Raw genomic sequence first — 19,314 nt, 5'->3', positions numbered from 1 at the left:
CGGCCCGAGGAGAAGGGATGGAGTGAGCATGATGCGGCCGGGCGGGGGGCCGGGTTGGGGAGGAAGCAGTGAGCGGATCACCGCGTAAGAGGCCCCGGAGGGCAGGCGGAACGACGAGAGGGCGCAGCGAGCTGCCCGGAGGAGTGGCGAGTGGCGAGGGCACGGATGCCCGGAGGGGTGGCGAGCGGATCGCCGAAGAAAGGAGCTGGTGGTCCCCATTGGGCAACACCGTGAACGACGTGGTGTGCACCAACCAGCGGGCAAAAAACGAAAGCTCGAGGAGCGCGAGCTCCCGAAGGGCGAGGGGACGAGGATCCTGGGCTGCGAGCCCTTAACCTATATACTACTAGAGACAAAGCAGATGTAAAGCGGCGAGGGGGTGGCACGAGTTACGCTGTCATAGACCCTGGACAATAATCATTGTCCAAAACAAGTTTCCGCGCCTAATCTTTTCGGCAGGTAGCTGACAGCGCTTAGAGCACCTTGACCTGTACCACACCACCACAGGGGACGATGGCCCACACGTCAATCATCGCCCTAGAAGTCGCCCAGAGACTCATAGTCCGGAAGATATGTCAATGTTTGTCTCAGATCTGTTCGGCTGCTCCATAGCTTCCATAGCCGTTGTCAACATTCTTGTTAGGCCGTTTTTCGTTGCGCTGCTCGCGTCCGAACGGTTTCTGCTGCAAGTCCTTAAGAGGTTCTCTGACAGGATCGTCACGGATACATGTGAGGTGCTTTTCGAGCGGGGATTCATTTGCGAAATCTTATCGGCCCGTGACCCCCTCGCACGCCCTTGGCAGTGGTGGGTAATGATAAAGAACGGACGGCAGGTTGTGCTCCTCGGCTGAGAGCATTCGATGCAGTGTATTTGCAGTCTTATGCAGTACGCAAGGTCAGTTCCTTGGCTCATTACGCGAATTTTCCCTGCGAAACAAAACCGGAATCTGATCTATTGTCATCAGCACAGGCAGGAGCGTGTCGACCTCGAAGCCACGGACTGAACATCTCCGTCCTATAAATGGAGACCGGGCCGATGGGCCCCTCAATTGTCCTCGAAACCTTCTGCTATCAGTTGACAGCTAAGGATGGCGGCGAGGTTATCCGATTACAGCAATGAGCTCGCACGCGGGTGTCTGTTCCTGTGCATGGTCGCCAGCTCAGTCGATTGACTCTCACTTCCTGCTCCCTGTGGACCACTGGGACTCCTCAGTACCGAATCTGACAGAAACGCTACACGCACAACCTCTGTCATTTTGCCATGTTCGCTCCCAGAGATGCAGTCCCTCGCGTCGACAACCACTGGCGAGAGCGGTTGAGAGACCTGCAGTCAGGGAGCGTCGTTAGTGTGCGCGACGTCAAGGAAGCGGAACCCGAGTATGTTTGAATGCGACCCTATACCATTTGCGTGCTCATACAGCCTTCGCATAGCTACAAACTCAATGACCCTCTGGTCCGTCTGCTATAATATCTCTAACACCTGCTCTACTGAACTAGACATTAGAAACACGACTTCGCTCGCTACGTACTCCCCGTGACGGAAAGCGAGATAAAGACTCAAATGTTGAAGTGTCCTACGGTATCTACGAACGATGCGGCGCAGAATGTCAGGCTACCTCCGTCTGACTCGTATTCGGACAACGATGAGCGACAGGCCTATCTAGATCAGCTCCGTGCCGAGTTTGAAACCATCAGCGGATTCCAGAGCGATCTTGGGAAGCCTTCGACCACAGAGCTGCAGGGCCTAGACGGGGATGCTTTAGAGCAGCTAGAGAGCGACCTGAGCACCCTTGACCAGTACGTGACCATCCGTCAAGTAGCGTGCCTGCTTTATTGACATTGCCGGGGTAGGAACTATCCAGACTCGTGGATACCGCGGTCGTCTGAGCTGCTTCGACTAACAGGGAAGCACCCGCTCAATGCTGAGCCCAATCTCCACGCTTTGTTTCAGGCCGGCATGATCACCCCTACGAAGTAAGTTGATCAACGCGATTGCTCTTCAAATATACTCATGTGCAACTAGATTGCATTACGTCCGTAACCATGGCGCCGTTCCTCAACTGAACTGGGAGACGCACACATTTGTTATCTACGTCGATCCGTCGGTCATCGACTTGAAGCTTCAGGAGTGCACTTATTCCATGTACGACCTTACCGGTGAGAAGTTCAACCATAGCGTCATAGAGATCCCGGTCACACTCGGCTGCGACGGCAGTAAGCAACCGTCTATGAGTACATCTCGCGACCTCTGACCGATTTTCTCCCTCAGATCGTCGAAAGGAGATGAACATGGTCAAGCGGACAAAGGGCTTCGGCTGGACTGCTTCTGGAGTCTCAACAGCAGTGTGGCGCGGCGTTCCTCTCGTTCAAGTGCTTCGGGATTGGGGTCTTACCGAGATTCCTGCAGGCAAGAGATGGTCAGTCAAAGGTCTCTCTTGCTGACGGCGGGCCAGCGCACTAATCCTGTCAACTTTGGGGTCAGGTATCTGAACTTCGAAGGTGCTGAGATGCTTCCCGAAGGACCTTACGCTACATCTATTCCACTTGAGCACGCTTTGAACCCTATCAACGATGTTCTACTCGCGTTCGGCATGAACGGGCGGGTGCTGCATCCAGATCACGGATATGTACGTTGTCCCTTAGACTCACCGATATTCTTGTCTGAACGAGATACTGTAGCCGCTACGTGTCATCATTCCTGTAAGAGCTTTTCGAGACTCATCGACTTCACCATGAACGCTCCTCATTGTGCATCAGGGATATGTGGGTGGTCGCCAAGTCAAATGGCTCAAGAAGGTCAGAATGCATCTGCGCTGCGTGGAGTGTATCTTACACGAATATTGGTAGATATGGATCACTGCGAAGCCAAACGACTCCTACTATCGTATGTATTTCGTCTTCGATCATGTTCTCGTGACTCAAAGAACCCTAGACCTTTTCGACAACAAGGTTGTCCCTTCATTCATCACTTCAACGAGCGACCCTGTCGCCCAGGCATTCTTCCGGGACGAAAGCACCGCATGTTGGGAACAAGTGAGCGATTAGGAGAATGCTCGGTCGTCGTCCCCATCCAAATTGTCCTTCACCCAGACATTGCAGTCCGTCATTTGCGAACCAGCTCACGATGAACGTCTCGAGTTGACGGACAAGGTCCGGAACGGCAAGTACACCGTCAGAGGACTCGCATACAATGGCGGCGGAGAGCGTATCGAGCGTGTAGAGCTGAGCGTAGACGGCGGCAAAACGTGGAAATACTGCTTCCGGCATTTCACCGACAAGCCTCTCCGGTGCGTTTGTCGATTAGCAGTGCCGTGAACAATATGGTCATATGCTTCACATCTCGATGCCTTATAGGCACGCAGATAAGTGGTGGACGTGGATATTCTGGTACGTTATACCGCTTCCGAAGTGAACAGACTTTGCTCATGTCTTTCGGTCAGGTCGTGTGATGTTCCTATTCAAGAGATTGTCGACGGTTCAGGGGATATCATCGTGCGTGCACATGACCAGAAGAAGAACTTCCAGCCAGAGAACATCACTTGGTAGGTCACCAAGCTATGGACAATCTCCTGATGACTTTGCTGAACCATATCTTAGGACCCTAACGGTCCGTCTGTTCTACGACAGTGATATGCGATGGGCACCACTGACTTCAGGGCCATATTTAGGGCATGATGAAGTAAAGCGTATCGTTTGGCTCTAGTTGACGCTTCCAAATCCTAATTATTTCCTTTGAAAGCAATGCATGGTATCGTGTGCGGCGCACACTTGTCAAGGATCACCGGACTTCCACCGTCGTGATGCGATTTCAACATCCTGTTGCCCCTGGCGAAGAAACCACAGGATGGATGATCCCACCAACAGACGAGGGAATTGACATGTCCGTTGTCAACAAGACGAAAAAGCTGCCTACATACGAACTAGACGATGTCCAAAAACATGACAAGGAGGTTGGCATGTCGTTTGGATTTACTGATGTCAGTATAGTCGTTGAGCGTTCGTTTCCCACAGGATGACGCGTGGATTATACTGGATTATGACAAGGTGTACGACCTCAACAGAGGACCCAATGGCTTGTCCATATTGTCACAGCATCCCGGTAACCTGCCTTCAGCGTGGACGTAGCACAACTCGGCTCACAGCCTGATCCCATCTTGCAAACAGGCGGCCCCAGAGTCCTGCTCAAATATGCGGGAAAGGCCACGGTGAATGCTTCCCTAGAAGTACGTGACGGCCCATAGACTTAGGTTGCCGGACGTGCTGATTTCACGGAATTGTTCCAGTATGACCAGATTCATGATAACCGTAAGCAGCGGGAGCGCTACGATGATTCGACTTCGCTGACCGAGATGGTAGGTGCACACGAGATGAGGGCATTTTGTTTGATTGGTAGGCTTTCCGCCAAGGGTGTCGCCAAGATGAAAGAGGACTATAAGTGTGCAAAGGAAGAGCTTCGGCGTCTCAAGGAGCAGCAGCGAGGCTATGCCCTCCAACCGGACGTATTTATCCGGGCGATGCTTCGAGAGCGCGTCGACGAGACCTCATCTGTGAGGTGGGTGTCTCCATCTATCATCACTCTAGTAGCCATACGACGACGTCCTCGGAACAGGAGATATACATTCGAGATCCCATCGAGAAATGGCACCACCCCGGCAAAACTTGGACTTCCTGTGGGTCGTCACGTTCAAATCGCAGTACACTTTGAGGATCAAGCGGTGGTGCGATCGTACACGCCGATCTTCCCCATTCTGCCAGAAGAGGATACTGGAGGGACTTTCCAGCTGCTCGTGAAGACGTACTTTCCCGACAAGGTCAAGGCCAATCCTGGCGGCACCGTGTCAAATTACCTAGATTGCCTGCAGAAGGGTATGGTGTGATCTTAAAGGAATGACTATCTCATAATCACAGGAGCATTATAACCCCAGGGCAGGAGATCGACATCCGTGGTCCGATGGGTGACATCACCTACAACATCTCCGACGGAGTATTCGACGTTCGCGGCCAGAAACTCCGTTATGAAAAGGTTCGCCCCCCTTCATGTAGTGCCATCACGATGCTTATAGCGTTGTAAAGATTAACCTCCTGGCAGGCGGGACTGGGATTACTCCAATATGGCAGCTCATCCACGCCGTTCTGTCGACCACTTCAACATCGCCTCAACTCAATCTAATCAATTGGTACGCAGAGATTCATACATGAGCTCACGTTCACTCTCATGATCATTGACTGCCGCTTTCAGCAACACATCTGGGGACGACATCCTGCTGTATGCAGACCTGGAAAGGCACAAGGGCGACAGACTGAAGATTTGGAACGTGCTCTCCGACCCTTCCAAGGCACGACATCGGATATTGGACCCAAAGGTGCTTTATCACTGTTCACGCCGATGTCATGCATCTGATCGATGAATGCGCGAATCAGGACTACATCGTAGGCCGAGTCAATGCGGAGATCATGCACGTTTTCACGCCGGTTTGGAACTATCTATCAAGGCTGACATCACCTCGCAGATGGGACCACTTCGAGGCGCCCTCCTACATGGGAGGCCATGACACCGTTGCAACGTTCGTATGCGGTCCTGATAGCCTCGTGTTACAGATCGCGGCGCCAGCTTTGACGAAGTGGCGTGGGCGGCCAGTTGGTTTTGTGGAGTGGCAATCTCTTTTCATATTCTGAGTCGTATCACGGTGCACGTCATGTTGATCCGCCGCCATTCATGTAACGTTCTGTAGTACTAGCATTTATTTCACTTCTGATAGTAGGTTGTAGTCGGGCATCACTCGAGCCAGTTCGGCCAGCCACAGATGCGTTGGCAGCGTTGCTTTTGAGCAAAGCAATCGCTGATGCATACATGTTGCCGACCCCCCCCCCCCCTTGACGTCGTGACAAGCTATACCGCTTATCACAAAGGACCTGCAACGCGCATCCCATTGCTCTAGCCTGGTATTGTATGCTTCCGAGGCGGTCGCGCCGGTGCAATGGTAGTGGCGTGTCGCTAGAAACTCGGAGAACAATGAGTACGAGTACAAAGCAGTCATTCAAAGGACTCGGGGAGGGGTACCACTCAAGTTATTCAAAGCCGATGCTTAGTCCGGCAGTGTTAGGAGGATCGAGGTGGCGACGTGGTGAACACAGTAATTACTTGTTCTGGATAGCTCTATTCAGTCGCGCCCGATGTACATCTAGCGTGGCCAAAAATGGTGTATTACCCAAGCCTAAATGCATCTACAAACACGCGCCCCGACGTCTGGCTGCTAATCAATTCCTACATGCGAGGGCGGCCGAAGTCAACCTGCAGCGGAGCTGCACCATGACTCTGACGAACCCACTGACACTGCTGGACATGGTTGGGCAGCTCGTTGTACCAGAACACATCCCTGAAGCGCAGAATGCGCAGATTCGGGAGAGGGACTTCCCCGGTTCTCGCCGCTAGCGCGCCTGGTGAGGGTCCTATCTGCCCGGCCAGGGCGCGGAGCGCCCTGCCAATCTCTGCCCGAGAGGAGGCCCGCTGCTGCTGGCGATAGTCGAGCACCAGCTCCACAAGGTAAGGGAACACGCGAAACGCAGACAGATACGCGCCTTCACTGATGAGTTCGCTGTACTGCAACGTGAGCTTTGTCAAGCGCGCACGGCTGAGATAGGAGCAGAAGGCCGCGAGCGTTCCCTCAGGGTTCGTGTCCGGCATGGAAGCGTATGGGTGGAGGATGGGACGTCCATCGTGGTAGGTTATAAGAGGATTGGTATGAAACTCCCAATCACCGATGCAGTCGACGTTGACGACGAGCTCTCCGCGAGTTGAGCCTCCGGACCGCGGGGCAGTCCGGCAGCTAAAGCGAGCACGCCCCCCCCAGACTGCCTCAGTCGCGCTTCCAAGGACGGGAAAGCACTGCACGTCATTTGGGACGAGTTGATTGTACCGGAACGGCGTCTGTGACTCGGTTGAGAGGTTGATGCAGCAGTGTTCAGGGAACCGGACGTGTGCGAGAACGTGGAACAACTCGTCGACGGCGTCCATCTGGGCGGAGAGAGATGTGATTTCGACGAGACGCAAGTTTGGCAAAGTGATAGCATCACCGGGGCTTGCCGTATTTTCTTGACACCAAGTGTCCGACATGAAGATAGACAGGTATTGGAGAGCCTGGCACGCGCCTAGCGCGCGAAGGAACTGGCGGAGCGTCATGCAATACCGGGGGTCGCTGCTTGCCGTGTAGACGATTTTGAGAGCACGTAGGTTGCGCAGAATACCGGAGCTCCATGGAATATATACACCATCAAGTACGAGCATGCGGAGGGCAGGGAGGCGCCTGGAGTCGATATCGAGAATCTCGGTGAGAACGGGTCCGTCGAATACGATGCTCTCAGCTCTCATCGTGACGCGCAGCTCTTCCAAACGGGGAAGAGGCATTTTGAACAGATCGCGTAATTTGCTGAGCTGTTCGATGGCCTTCTCTCCAGATACCCAGACGCTCTGGATGCGCTGTGCGTGGTTGAGCGGGAGTACGACAGATACCTCAGGTCCAGGTTCGAACCTGGGTTGACCACCAGAGTTGCGTCTCTCGCCTTCAGGATATTCAGCGGGAAACTGCAGGTGCAGGCCCATCTCTTTGGAGTTGGCAAGACAGAGCTCCACCCACTCTCGCTTGAGAGTGATATCGATCGTCTGCCAGAGAGCTGGGCAATATTTGTCTGCGAGCTCGCGCCAATGCCTACAGACGCGTCTCAGGGGCAACCAGCGCGTGGGGCCATACCTATCCGGATCATCCAGATCGATGTTGCCGAACGTCGTAGGTCCTAGGACGTCTTCGAAGATGTACAAGATGAGCTCGGATGGGAGGGTTCGGATGCCTACCACAGGGCCACTATGCCACTGGTGGGGCCTCATGTGAGTCGCTGGACCAGTAGCAGGATGTGAGTCTAGTTTTCGACTGCTGAGAGAGACAAGAAGACGTGCACACCTCGACGATTGGGGAAACGCGGAATCGACATAGCGCTATGAAGAACTGTTGACCTTTTCTCCTCCCAGTCCTTATATACGGGGAGAACATCGCGGCTGCAGATTATTATGCCGGATGCCTGATCGGGTGGGCAGTGTTTTGTGCGTCGCTTTGGGGTGCTTGAGTGAATAACCTGGGGTATTCGGAGCAGAGATACTACCAGATGGACGGAGGGCTTGACATCTTGACGGCTAGTCTGCACAAAGCGACCTGGGTCCAAGCTGGGCAAAGCATTGCTGAGTTGTATCAGACGGCGTTGCGCTGAGCCGGAGTCCTCGTCTCGCAGCTGTACGATTGTGAGCTACCGCCGGTTTGTTCGAGTTGGAGCGAGCGACAGAGAGAACCAGTACTTCTCACCTATGGACGTTGCCATCTACTGGATCCGACAATTGCCAGCGTGTCATCCTTAGGCGAGGGGCGTGTAGAGCAATCCTCACTTGCTTGGACCGGGCGCGGCGTCATGGCGGCAACTTGCAAGAGGGCGGAATCGCTCAACGCTTCTGTGGCTGTGAACGTCCAACCGGCCCGAGGAGAAACAAACTGCCGAGTGCATGTTGTGGGCGCGCTTCCCTTCCTCCCTCTCCGCAGTAACAGTCCTTCGCTCTCGATTGGGTCTTGTCACTGAAGAATCGGATACAACAACTCATGTGCAAAGGCGTTGTCGCAGCGAATAGTATCACATCCCCTCAGAGGTTCGTGATCCTGCTCTGAGGCATCCGCATCGTCTCATCTCATTCTCTCCTCTAAAATTCTGAGCTGATTTCTATCGTATGCAAGACTACTACAAGATGACTGCTCTCAATTCAAAGAGCTATGTGTGTGAATGAACTGGCCTCTTCATCCTGTTTTCATCCTACTTGCGAGGATTGCCCAAATCAACCTGCACTGGAGCCGTGCCGTGACTTTGGCAAATCTGTTGGCACAGCCCAAGCTGTTCTAGTAGCTCGTCAGATCAAAAGACTTCCTCGAACAGAAGAACCCGCAAACCCGAGAGATGCACTCCCTCAGTCCCCCCTCCCGGCGCTGCTGTACTCTCTCGGATCTCGGCCAGGACGGCCAGTACTTTGCAGACCTCCGTCCGCGTGTCCGAGACCTCACGCTGCTGCCAATGACACTTGAGCTTTAGCTCTAGGAGGCAGGGAATGTGCGGAACAGCGCCCCATATGCATCCTTGCTGATGCGCCTGCTGTGCCGCAACCCCAACGGGGCGCGGTGGAGGTGAGAACAGAACGAGACTAATGCGCCTTCGACCTTCGGAGTCCTCGCCCTGTGCAGAATCCTGGGGAGGGTCAGGGGCGTACGGGAATCCGATCTCGACCGCGAGCATTCCCTGAGGCGAGCCATTGGACGATGAGGCGGTTGTGCAGTGGAAGTCACCAGGCCCCCATTAAAAAGCTTCCCTTGCGGTATAAAAAATTGAGAAGCATTCCGTATCGTCCGGGACGAGCTGATGGATCTGTACGAGGTTTTGGACTCTCCCGCGTGCAAGATATTGGAGCAGTGCTCGGGGTACCGGACGTGCGCGAGGATGGGGAAGAAGGGGTCATGTTCGCGATCTTCATAACCCTGCACATGTCCGAGTACCAGAAGCAACGCAAGTCAGGCAGGGAGATTATATCGCAGCGTTCTAGTATACAGTCTTTAACCGGTCCTTCGGACACCATGGGTCCCTCGGACGCTCCCTCAATCCTGCGTCCCCTTCGGCTCCCTCTTCAATTCTGTGTATCTCAATGTCATCCTATGGCATATAGTACACTATTTATTGATTTTCGTGTGCTCGCGTGGTCTATACAAGAATATAAATTAACATCTCCACCTAAAATCTGCCATTTTGGGGTTGTTTTGGCTTTTGTGAGCAATGTCTGTGAGCAATGTCGTTGTTGCGGTCTCTACAGATTGAAATGGTATGTCAATGGGTGTCTTAATTTGACACCGCTGTGATTTATATACTTATCGTGCTTAGAATGTGCTCACCAATGTCGCGATCTTACGAGCGACTGAAGGAGACGTTTGGCGAATGAAGCGCTCGGTCACACCTTCTAAAAGCGACGGAAAGGAGCAGGAGGATGATGGATGTTGATTACCATATCTAGGCCTGATTAGATTATAATCGTCCCGTTTGGGTATATCTATACGTGACTGTGACTGTCCGAAGGACTGAGGGCCCACTGATAACAGTTCCCGACATAAAACCTTCCGATCCCCTATTGTATGAAGACGATAGGTGAAAAAACACTTTCAAGTTGTACTATAGACATACCGAAAACATATCTATTAGTCCGATTTTCAATCTCTCCTCGTACAGGACGGCAATTTCGAAAACGCGAAAAGAGCGTCCGAAGGACCGGTTAAAGACTGTAGTGTCCAGATCCCAAGCGTCCGTGAGAACATGTAACATGAGCGCTCGAGAGCCTACATAGCATGCGCTGAGAACGCGGAGAACCTGAGGGTGGGTCATGCGGTACTGGTCATCTGTAGTAGAAGCCTACGTGATATAAAGATCGTGCAAATCGCGCAGGAATTCAGAGTTCCAGGGAATATATACGCCCTTCAGGGAGAGGGATCGGAGAGCGGGGAGGCGCTTCTCGTCGATATTGAGAAACTCGGTGAGGACGACTCCGTGCTGAGCCTCGAGAACATCCATCCTGATGTCTAGAGTTTCTAGACACCTCAGAGTCTTATCGAAGAGAGGCTGCAGCTTATCAAGCTGCAGAACAGCCGTCGCGCCACTCACCCGGATACACTGGACGCGCGCGGCGTCCTCGAGCGGGAGGACGACGGATAGCTTGAGCTCAGACCTGAGCGCGAGGATGCCCTCGCGGCTGTTCTGGCGAGACAGAGACGTATCCATTCCGAATTGCCGGTGATGTCAATTGCTCGCCAGAAGTCACGACAGTGGGTATCCACGAGCTCGCGCCACTGACAGCAGACAAGTCGCAGAGGGAGCCACCGTTTAGAATTAATCCGATACACGTCGACGCCAAAGAGAGGGTCGAATTCGGGTGGTGCAACCGCCTGGAACACTAGGAGCATCAGTTCCGCTGGGAGGGCACAAATGCCCAGTCCTGAAATGCGGGACGACTGCGGGGGACTCTGAGGGGGTACTGTCATGCCGTACGGACTCAGTCTGTGTCCTGTTCACAGCAGGAACGGACATACCTTGATTGTCCTGAGCAGAATGAATCGCCATCTGGATATGGTTTTGATCATCTACTATGGGGTAGTGGTGGCCCTTCACCTGACCTCCTATGACCTTAAATACTGAGACTGGCCCTCAACGCCGGCTTCGGAGTGACTGTAATGTCGCGTTGCGCCTCCCTCAAGAGCTCGTACTGCAGCTTGGAGACCAATTGTGAACAATAACAGCCGCTTGACTCAAGACGCACCAGGTTGCAGATAGGTTACGATCATCCTTGTCACTCGGTTGCGCGGTGCTGGTACGTTTAATTATGTCGTCCACAACAAAGGCCCTCACTTTCACTTGTGGGTCTCTATGTTCATTTCAGCTTGTCGCACTGACGATGAGGCGATGAGGCGATGGCAAGCATCGGCCATGTGTAACAAGACAGCCTCAGGACTTGGTGGCGAGAGGGAGGCTGCGAATACGAACTGAACCGGGTTGGTGAGCGCCTACAGAGTTGGGCCTGAACCCCGGAACAATTGAGGCGCCCAATATTGGCGGAAGGAGCACCTACGCCTGTTCGTCCACGTTGAAGAATACTCTCCGTACGAGCTCAATCCTCTCCAATCATGTTTGTCAACCTGCACACGGCGCATGTCTCAACCGGTCTTGGTGCGCTCAATTTCTTTCCGACATTGTAAAAGTGTATGGGAAATTTGCGTCGCTCAAAAGGTTTGGGGCGTACTATTCCGCGCCAGTGACAATCGGCCAGAGTTGGGTTTGGTTGTGTCTCCTTAGTGTGGATCGGAGATGGAAAGCATAGCACAACGGCTGCTGTCGGCCACTATGTCACACAGGCTAAGCTGTCAATCGTCGCTGCTTACCTGTCATCGACTTCAAGCTATGAGGTCACACCCGCCTTCCCTCTATTAGCCAGCCATGTTTTCAAACATAGACAGCTCGCCTGTGCTGCTTGAACCTGACCTTTGTCATGCCTAATTGGACCAAGGAACTCCTCTCACCTCCCTGGCCCAAGAGCCACGACGTCAAGCTCGCGCCCGCTGATGTCTACGATGCCGCTCAGAAGGCAGGCGGGCGAGATACCATCGAGAGACACCGCCCGCTTAGCATCGCAGACCACTACGGCGACAGGTCCCGCAGGGCGGGTACTAATAGCGTCAGCCGGAGCACCGAAACCCTCTCACACCAAACCGCCGCCGACTATGGCGGGTCCGACGATGACCCCTCGGGCTGGAGGAAGCGACTCGCCGATCCGAACGCGGTGGTCAGCGTACGCGATGTCAAGAAAGCCACCCCGGAGTATGTTTTTGCGTTGCTCTTCGTACTCTTTTGTGCTCATTGCAGCATAGCTACAAGATCATGCACCCTATGGTGAGCTCTTTCAAGCCCGCGCTGTAGGCTTTTGGTTGACATCACCTAGAATCATGCCTTTGCACGCTACGTCTTGCCAGCGGCGGAGAGCGAGATCAAGGGTCAGCAATGGCCTGGAAAGAAAATGCCGGATGAGAAGAAGGAGGACGATACAGACAAGCCACAGAGCACGGAAGAAGAAGGGACCAGCAAAGAAGACAAGGAGAACGATGAGGAGAAGCAACAGGGCCCCAAGTTGACCGCCGAGCAACAGGCGTTCCTTGATAAACTCTTCGAAGAGATGCGTCAAGTCGAGTCGTTCAAGAACAATCCAGGCCAGCCTCAGGGTGAACTGAAGATCTTGGACGCCGATGCCGCCAAGCAACTCGAAAGCCATCTGAGTATCGACGACCAGTACGTCGATTGCGCTCTATCATCATCAAGCTTGCTGACCTCATTTCAGAACAACACCGGACTCTTGGATTCCTCGCTCGCTCGGCTTGCTCCGTCTAACTGGGAAGCACCCGTTCAACGCCGAACCGAATCTCGTCGATCTCTACGATGCAGGGATGATTACTCCAACAAAGTAAGTAGCGCATATATGCACCTTGTATGTACTACCCTGAGCTCTTCTCTACACCCGTAGGGTTCATTACTGTCGCAGCCACGGCTCAGTGCCTCAGCTAACTTGGGAAATGCACAAACTGTCTGTGTTTTCCGAGCCAGAGGGTTTGATCGCCTGTCCCAAGGACTGGACGATGGACGAGATTGCCTTTGGCGGATTCAGGACCGTCGAGATTCCAGTGACATTCGGCTGTGACGGAAGTAAGTTCATTCCTCCTACGTGCTGGCACGGACGGCCTCATGACCTCGAACAGATCGTCGCAAGGAGCTCAACATGATCAAGAAAACCTCCGCTTTCAACTATACGGCTGCCGCCGTGTCGACGTCTCTCTGGCGAGGCGTCATGGTTCGTGACCTAATACTAGCCAGCGGACTCCAGGATCAGCCAGACGACGAACGGTGGTAAGCCGATGCACGTCTCGTCTCCCATAGCCATTCTCATATCAGCTGTATCTACAGGTACTTACACTTTGAAGGCGCTGATGCGCCCTCAGAGGGTCCGTATGCGACATCCATGCCCCTCATGCACGCCATGAATCCCGCCAACGATGTTATGCTGGTCTTCGGGCAGAACGGACGTGTCCTGCATCCCGATCATGGCTATGTATGTATATTCCATGTCTTACTTCGCCTGATGTCTGAAGCTAGCTGTACAGCCGCTGCGCATAATCATCCCGGGATGGGTGGGCGGTCGACAGGTGAAGTGGCTGAAGAAGGTGAGGAATCTCTGCCAGTGGCTGAATGCGCGCGCTGAAAGGTGTTACAGCTATGGGTCGCAAAGAAGCCCAACCGCTCCCATTACCGTGAGGCTCATAATAATGTGTTTGGGAACCTCAGCTAATCGTGCATGGTAGACATCTGGGACAACAGGCTCCTTCCCTCCATGATCGACTCGAGGGACCATCCATTCGGTAGCGCATTCTACCATCATGAGTCCACCGAGTGCAACGAGCAGTGCTTGCAGTCCGTCATTGTGAAGCCCGCCCACGACGAGCTGATACCCCTTGATGAAGGCAACCTGGACGAGAGGACTTACACCGTTGAAGGCTTTGCGTTCAACGGTGCAGGAGATCGCGTAGAGCGCATCGAGCTGAGCTTGGACGGCGGCGCGACATGGAAGTACTGCTTCCGCAGATTTTGGGATAAGCCACTGAGGTTGGTATGAATCTCCGTAGTCATTCGTCATCCGCCCTGTACTCAATAGACTGATGCAGGCACGGTGAGAAGTACTGGGCATGGGTTTTCTGGTATGTATCTTGGCTCGGCCCTCGCTGTGGACTGTGTTGTGTTTACGCCTACAATCAGGAGCTGCGAGCTGAAGCTCGAGGAGATGATCGGTGCCCAGGAAATCAGCTTACGCTCGATGGACAGCAGGAAGAATTATCAGCCCGAGCATACGTCTTGGTGCGTACCTTCATCGTCGAACATCCTTATCCATATACTGACGAGAGCTTCCAGGAATTTGATGGTGGGCATGCCGGTCTTATCTATAGAACTCTTGCTGATTTTATGCGTGACGATTGCAGGGAATGATGAAGTAAGTGCATTTCTCTTACCTTTGCCTTGTCATGATCTCATATGCTGTCTCTAGCAACGCTTGGTATCGTCTCAAGCCCAAGATCACCACACATCCGGAGACACACCGGCCCGTTGTTCAATTCCAGCATCCAGTCGCTCCAGGAAATGTGGACGGCGGCTGGATGCAGCCTCCGAAGGAGCAACAAGACGAGGGCAACAATGGGGCGAAGGACATGAAGGAATATTCTCTTGAGGAGGTCATGAAACATGATAATGAAGTACGTCTCGTGTCGAGATACCTGCCAGGCGATACGGAAATCTAACGTACGGATCTAGAACGACGCTTGGCTCATCATCGACAACAAGGTTTATGACGTGACGTCCGTCTTGTCATGGCACCCTGGTGGCGCCAAGGCAATCTCGGCCTACGCTGGCAAGGCTACGGTCGACGTGACTAACGAGGTATGTCGACTCTCATATCGTTGATCGCGCATGGCCCTGAACGATATGTTCTGGACGGTAGTACAAGGGCATCCATGACAACTGTGTGTATTTGGTCTGTGTCGTTCATTCACTTTTCGCTGACCGATCTTCGGCAGATGCGCACTCCAAGCGCGACGAGTGCCTCATCGGAGTCCTCTCCCCGGAAGGTGTGAAGACCATGAACGAGGATGCCGTGCGCGCCGCGAAGGAGCTCGCGAAGATTAAGAGTGAGCGCAAGGACAAGGCGCTGCAGCCGGACGTCTTCACCCAGGCGAAGCTCGTCAAGAAGCACGCAGAGTCGCACGATACGCAGTACGTGCCTCATATTTCCCTAGGATTTGATGCCTGCTGAGACTTTTTTTCGGCTGCAGGCTGTACACGTTCGAATTGCCAAAGAGGGAAGACGGCAGCCATGGACTGCTCGGATTGCCGGTAGGCAAGCACGTCTTGATCACCGTGCACTTCAAGGACCAGGCGGTGTTGCGGCCGTATACTCCCACGCGTCCTGTCCTACCTGAAGAGGAAGACGGCACATTCGATCTGCTGGTGAAAACGTACTTGCCCACGGATGACGGGCCGTTTCCCCCGGGGGGTACGGTGTCCAACTACCTCGACTGCATGGAAGAGGGTACAGTTTCCATGAAGTTGTTAGGACGCACAGCCACTCATATCGTTATACCCGATTATCAGGTGAAGAGATCGACATCAGGGGACCCGGCGGCGGAATTATGTACAAGGGTCACGGCGAGTTCGACATTGATGGCGAGCAATATCACTTTGACAAAGTGGGTTCTCGTCCTATTCCTATTGCTGCTTGGCGTGCACTGACTAAGAAGTAGGTCAACTTGGTCGCTGGTGGTAGCGGGCTCACGCCTCATTGGCAATTCATTCATGCGGTCCTGTCTGACAAGTCTGACAAGACGAAGATCGTTCTGCTCGACAGGTAATATATTCTTACCGTCATCCTTTTTCGCCTCCCTAATGCATGGGTTCGCCTCACCCACAAAGTAACAAGTCGCCGAGCGACATCCTCATGCGGGACGCGCTCGCAAAGTACTCGGAAGAGGAGCCCGAGAGATTCAAGCTCGTGCATATCCTTTCAGAGGAGCCGAACGAGGACGTCGGTGCGCCGGTGAGTTGACAAGTGACATACGATGCCATCACCTGCGCAGATAGGTTGACCTCTCCGTCTGCTCGCAGTACGTTGTCGGCAGGTTGAACAAGGAGATCATGGAGGAACACTTCTATCCTGCTGCAGAGGGAGCGGGGACGCTCTTGTGCGGACCACCCGGTCTGGTCGAGAAGGGAGCTCTACCGGGTCTGAAGGAAATGGGCTTCAAGGAGGGAGAGGGTGTGTTCGGTTACTGAGGGCGAACGAGAGACCCACTATCTTTATCACCTGACAGGGCTCATCGATATGCGTGGCAAGGGCAATGGACCCTCTTTACAGGCAACAGATCCGTCTACTCAACGACGGTAAGTTGTGGCGTAGCGGCGCTCAATAGTTGACGCGCCGGATAAATCAGCCCCGTAACGCGACTGCCTCCAAGTCCCATGTTCCCTCATCGTGGGTCATCACAGTACCTCCGCGCTCCCATCAGGGTGTTCAAGCACCACTGGGAAGACGCGAGAAGCATCCATGGAGGCACACCCCGTAAACTTCGCATTGCTTATGTACGAGCCGTGCTTATCGAGGCTTCCTTCCTAAACTCGACGTCCGAAGCCTCAGTGATCTGCAGGAACACCGTCGAGTGCAGTACGGACTATCTCATGAGGGTGAGAACAATACATTTGTATCAATCTGTACGAGTCATAAGCTGAAATCACTGCCACACTTCTTGACCATCACCGTGCTGTCATGGATAGTCGCCTTGTGTCGAGGCGCCCCTGAGGCCAGGCTGGCATCGATATACTCAATACTATAACCTCCGAACCTTAGGAAGAACGTATCATGCGAGTGCAATTTGCGCCAGCAACCGATATGCATGCTGTATGGACAAATACTGCGTGTTCTTCGGAGATACATGTCCGTAGCAGCAGTCATATAGGCGTCGGGTCCATGGCCCTCAAATCATCGGTAGCTGAAGATCTTCGCGCTCCCTGTAAATGCTGCCGGCGTCATTGCTCCTAGAGGTCGTCCTCCTTACCTTCCTGAAACAAAAGCGTTCCTCCTACCAAGTCCATGCAGGAGAAACTATACCTCCCGCAGTGCGTCATCTTCCTGTGCACCAATAGACCGCATTGTGAGCTATTACAAAACACATCAGAGAGCCTGTCGCGCATGTAGACGCTATTTCTGTGCTTGCGATCATGGCACTAGTCAGTCATCAGCGAGAGCTTGTCGTTCGAAGCGGCAGGCGGGAAAGATCGATGACAGCCGTGTCTAGCCTGTAGGACGTTTGCTGTGCTATGGCTTAAATGACTTGATATGCCCCTGTGCTGTTCAATCCAGGGCCCGCGCCAGCTGAGTAAGGCTCGCCGGACTAGAACTCAGGAATTACTGCACCCTGCTGCACGAGATGCGAATGGACATTCGCCCAGGAACATGTGCATGAACGTCTAGGCTGTGATTGGAGATTCACAGAATCTTCAGATAGAGTGTGAGTGAATGTGTGATGATCCAATCCCAATGCTTCGCGGACGCGGATGCGTTCCTAAGGACTACTCCTCACTTTGGCCTGCAAAAACATTATGAGTGATTAGAGGATGCGAGTAAGACAAACGTAGTTATACCCTATCTTAATCAAGGATAATCCTAGTCAGAAGGCCTTCGGATCGTGCGCTAGGAGGGCGACACCCGAATCTCTCCACCGGGCTCATCGGATCGTTTTGTGAGGTCGGCCAGGGTTGTCCGGCCCTGGCACAGGGCAGCGCGGCAGGAGAAGAAAGTATGGCCGCGGTCCTTCCTGTTAGATTGGTTCTCTAGGAGAACGGGGTCGTTATTCTCCCCTCGATCGCTTGGAATCCTCCCACAACGCGGCGCTCCATAACGGCATTCGTGTTGGTGCCGCCAACAACCTTTCTCCACGTTCGCGCCTGTTCCTGAATGCGCGGGGAGGTCGAACCGTACCACATGGAATTCGTGCTTCGGCGTTGAATCGATACGTTTCTGGCAGTTGGCTCTGGGCATGATCTATGTTCTCGGGTACAGTGCACAAGGCCCAGGTTGCCCCTCAGGATAGAAATCTTCGGACCTACAGAAGTATAAAGAGTGGCCGCGTTAGAAGGAGGGGCTCTTCAGGATCACACATCCCCCAGTCTCCCGCTCGAAAGCACACCAACCACCCACAACCATGTTCTTCAAGCTCGCCGCCGCGACCTCCACACTCCTCGTCGCCCTCGCCACCCTATCACGCGCCGCACCCTCCGCGTCCGGCGCCCTCCAGCCCCTCGCGAAGGGCATTACCTTCGCCGGGAACCTCCCCGTGCGCACCCTCGACGTCGCCGCCGTCCGCGCGTCCAACACTAGCGCCGCGAGCACCACACCTACCAAGGCCCTGCGCGACATCCTCAAGCGCCAGGAGTTCCCCGCCGACCTTCTGGTGTGCGCGGAGACCGGCTGCGGGGTATGCGATGAGTTCAGCTTGGCGGGCCTCGCCGAGGACGAGTGCTTCTTTACCGACTTCTCCGGGATCTCCGTCGCGATCTTGCAGCCCAGCGGCCAGGGTCTGCCGTTCGCGGTCGAAATCGGAGAGTCAGGGTGCCCGTCGCTGACGCAGGTCCCGTCGGTGAACGAGTGCTTCAATCTCAACGGGTTCACGTTCGACTCGTTCGCCCTGCTCCCGTAGGATGGTGAGCGCTGCCACTTCTCGTCAGTATGGTCGCCTGGGTGTCGAGACTAATCATTTGGCGATTTCGTTCTCAGCGGAAATTCGAAAATTTTTCGAGGAGATTGAACTGTGGGATAGGATCGTATGAATGTGCATGTATTCCAACGGGTGACCGGGTTATTGTGGTCTGTCGTGAATGTAAAGGGTTATCAATTACCATTGATGTGTTGAGCGGGCATATGGACACGGATCAACTGCTCACCTCAACACACATACATCCGGCAGCACGCAGCAATATTGCAGTGTACTATAAGATCGTTTCTCGGATACAGTGGCTCTGCGCGCATGACCGTCGGTAATATCACTTGAATACTCTTCGTTTCACTCTGAGCAGGGAGCGCGTAGATGTAGGAGTGATATGTAGGGCGCGTTC

The 19,314-nt window shown here is 53.8% G+C and overlaps 5 protein-coding genes across 5 annotated transcripts; 3 read left to right on the top strand and 2 right to left on the bottom strand.

Annotated features, from left to right (window-relative positions):
- Positions 1–1,261: 1,261 nt before the first annotated feature.
- On the top strand, positions 1,262–5,676 carry DICSQDRAFT_167737 (uncharacterized protein; the record flags this gene model as incomplete). Its single annotated transcript, XM_007363340.1, has 27 exons — positions 1,262–1,377; positions 1,432–1,453; positions 1,505–1,797; positions 1,852–1,974; positions 2,024–2,214; positions 2,270–2,417; positions 2,483–2,627; positions 2,680–2,700; positions 2,758–2,796; positions 2,848–2,884; positions 2,933–3,033; positions 3,091–3,287; positions 3,355–3,387; positions 3,441–3,542; positions 3,598–3,607; positions 3,669–3,679; positions 3,740–3,950; positions 4,012–4,099; positions 4,165–4,223; positions 4,284–4,305; positions 4,357–4,552; positions 4,610–4,866; positions 4,926–5,023; positions 5,074–5,177; positions 5,240–5,363; positions 5,422–5,568; positions 5,599–5,676. 27 exons carry the CDS (start codon positions 1,262–1,264, stop codon positions 5,674–5,676), a joined length of 2,973 nt encoding a protein of 990 aa, XP_007363402.1.
- Positions 5,677–6,265: 589 nt separating this feature from the next.
- DICSQDRAFT_125473 (uncharacterized protein) lies at positions 6,266–7,882 on the bottom strand (the record flags this gene model as incomplete). The annotated part of the gene is made up of 2 exons (XM_007363339.1): positions 6,266–7,706; positions 7,749–7,882. The coding sequence occupies 2 exons, from the start codon at positions 7,880–7,882 to the stop codon at positions 6,266–6,268; spliced, it is 1,575 nt and encodes a 524-aa protein (XP_007363401.1).
- A 2,597-nt stretch (positions 7,883–10,479) lies between these two features.
- DICSQDRAFT_167735 (uncharacterized protein) lies at positions 10,480–10,845 on the bottom strand (the record flags this gene model as incomplete). The annotated part of the gene is made up of 1 exon (XM_007363338.1): positions 10,480–10,845. One exon carries the CDS (start codon positions 10,843–10,845, stop codon positions 10,480–10,482), a length of 366 nt encoding a protein of 121 aa, XP_007363400.1.
- A 1,261-nt stretch (positions 10,846–12,106) lies between these two features.
- On the top strand, positions 12,107–16,479 carry DICSQDRAFT_101612 (uncharacterized protein; the record flags this gene model as incomplete). The annotated part of the gene is made up of 22 exons (XM_007363337.1): positions 12,107–12,457; positions 12,557–12,900; positions 12,950–13,072; positions 13,133–13,311; positions 13,365–13,512; positions 13,570–13,714; positions 13,767–13,826; positions 13,877–13,913; positions 13,965–14,265; positions 14,325–14,357; positions 14,416–14,514; positions 14,569–14,578; positions 14,637–14,647; positions 14,702–14,906; positions 14,965–15,090; positions 15,152–15,173; positions 15,228–15,423; positions 15,483–15,739; positions 15,802–15,896; positions 15,951–16,054; positions 16,120–16,243; positions 16,312–16,479. 22 exons carry the CDS (start codon positions 12,107–12,109, stop codon positions 16,477–16,479), a joined length of 3,138 nt encoding a protein of 1,045 aa, XP_007363399.1.
- A 1,747-nt stretch (positions 16,480–18,226) lies between these two features.
- On the top strand, positions 18,227–19,118 carry DICSQDRAFT_178958 (uncharacterized protein). The gene is made up of 2 exons (XM_007363336.1): positions 18,227–18,903; positions 18,977–19,118. Exon 1 carries the CDS (start codon positions 18,247–18,249, stop codon positions 18,823–18,825), a length of 579 nt encoding a protein of 192 aa, XP_007363398.1. The 5' UTR covers positions 18,227–18,246; the 3' UTR covers positions 18,826–18,903; positions 18,977–19,118.
- Positions 19,119–19,314: the final 196 nt, after the last annotated feature.

Source organism: Dichomitus squalens, assembly GCF_000275845.1.
Source record: "Dichomitus squalens LYAD-421 SS1 unplaced genomic scaffold DICSQscaffold_6, whole genome shotgun sequence".
Taxonomy (NCBI): domain Eukaryota; kingdom Fungi; phylum Basidiomycota; class Agaricomycetes; order Polyporales; family Polyporaceae; genus Dichomitus; species Dichomitus squalens.
This window is presented reverse-complemented; position numbering and strand designations above follow the sequence as displayed.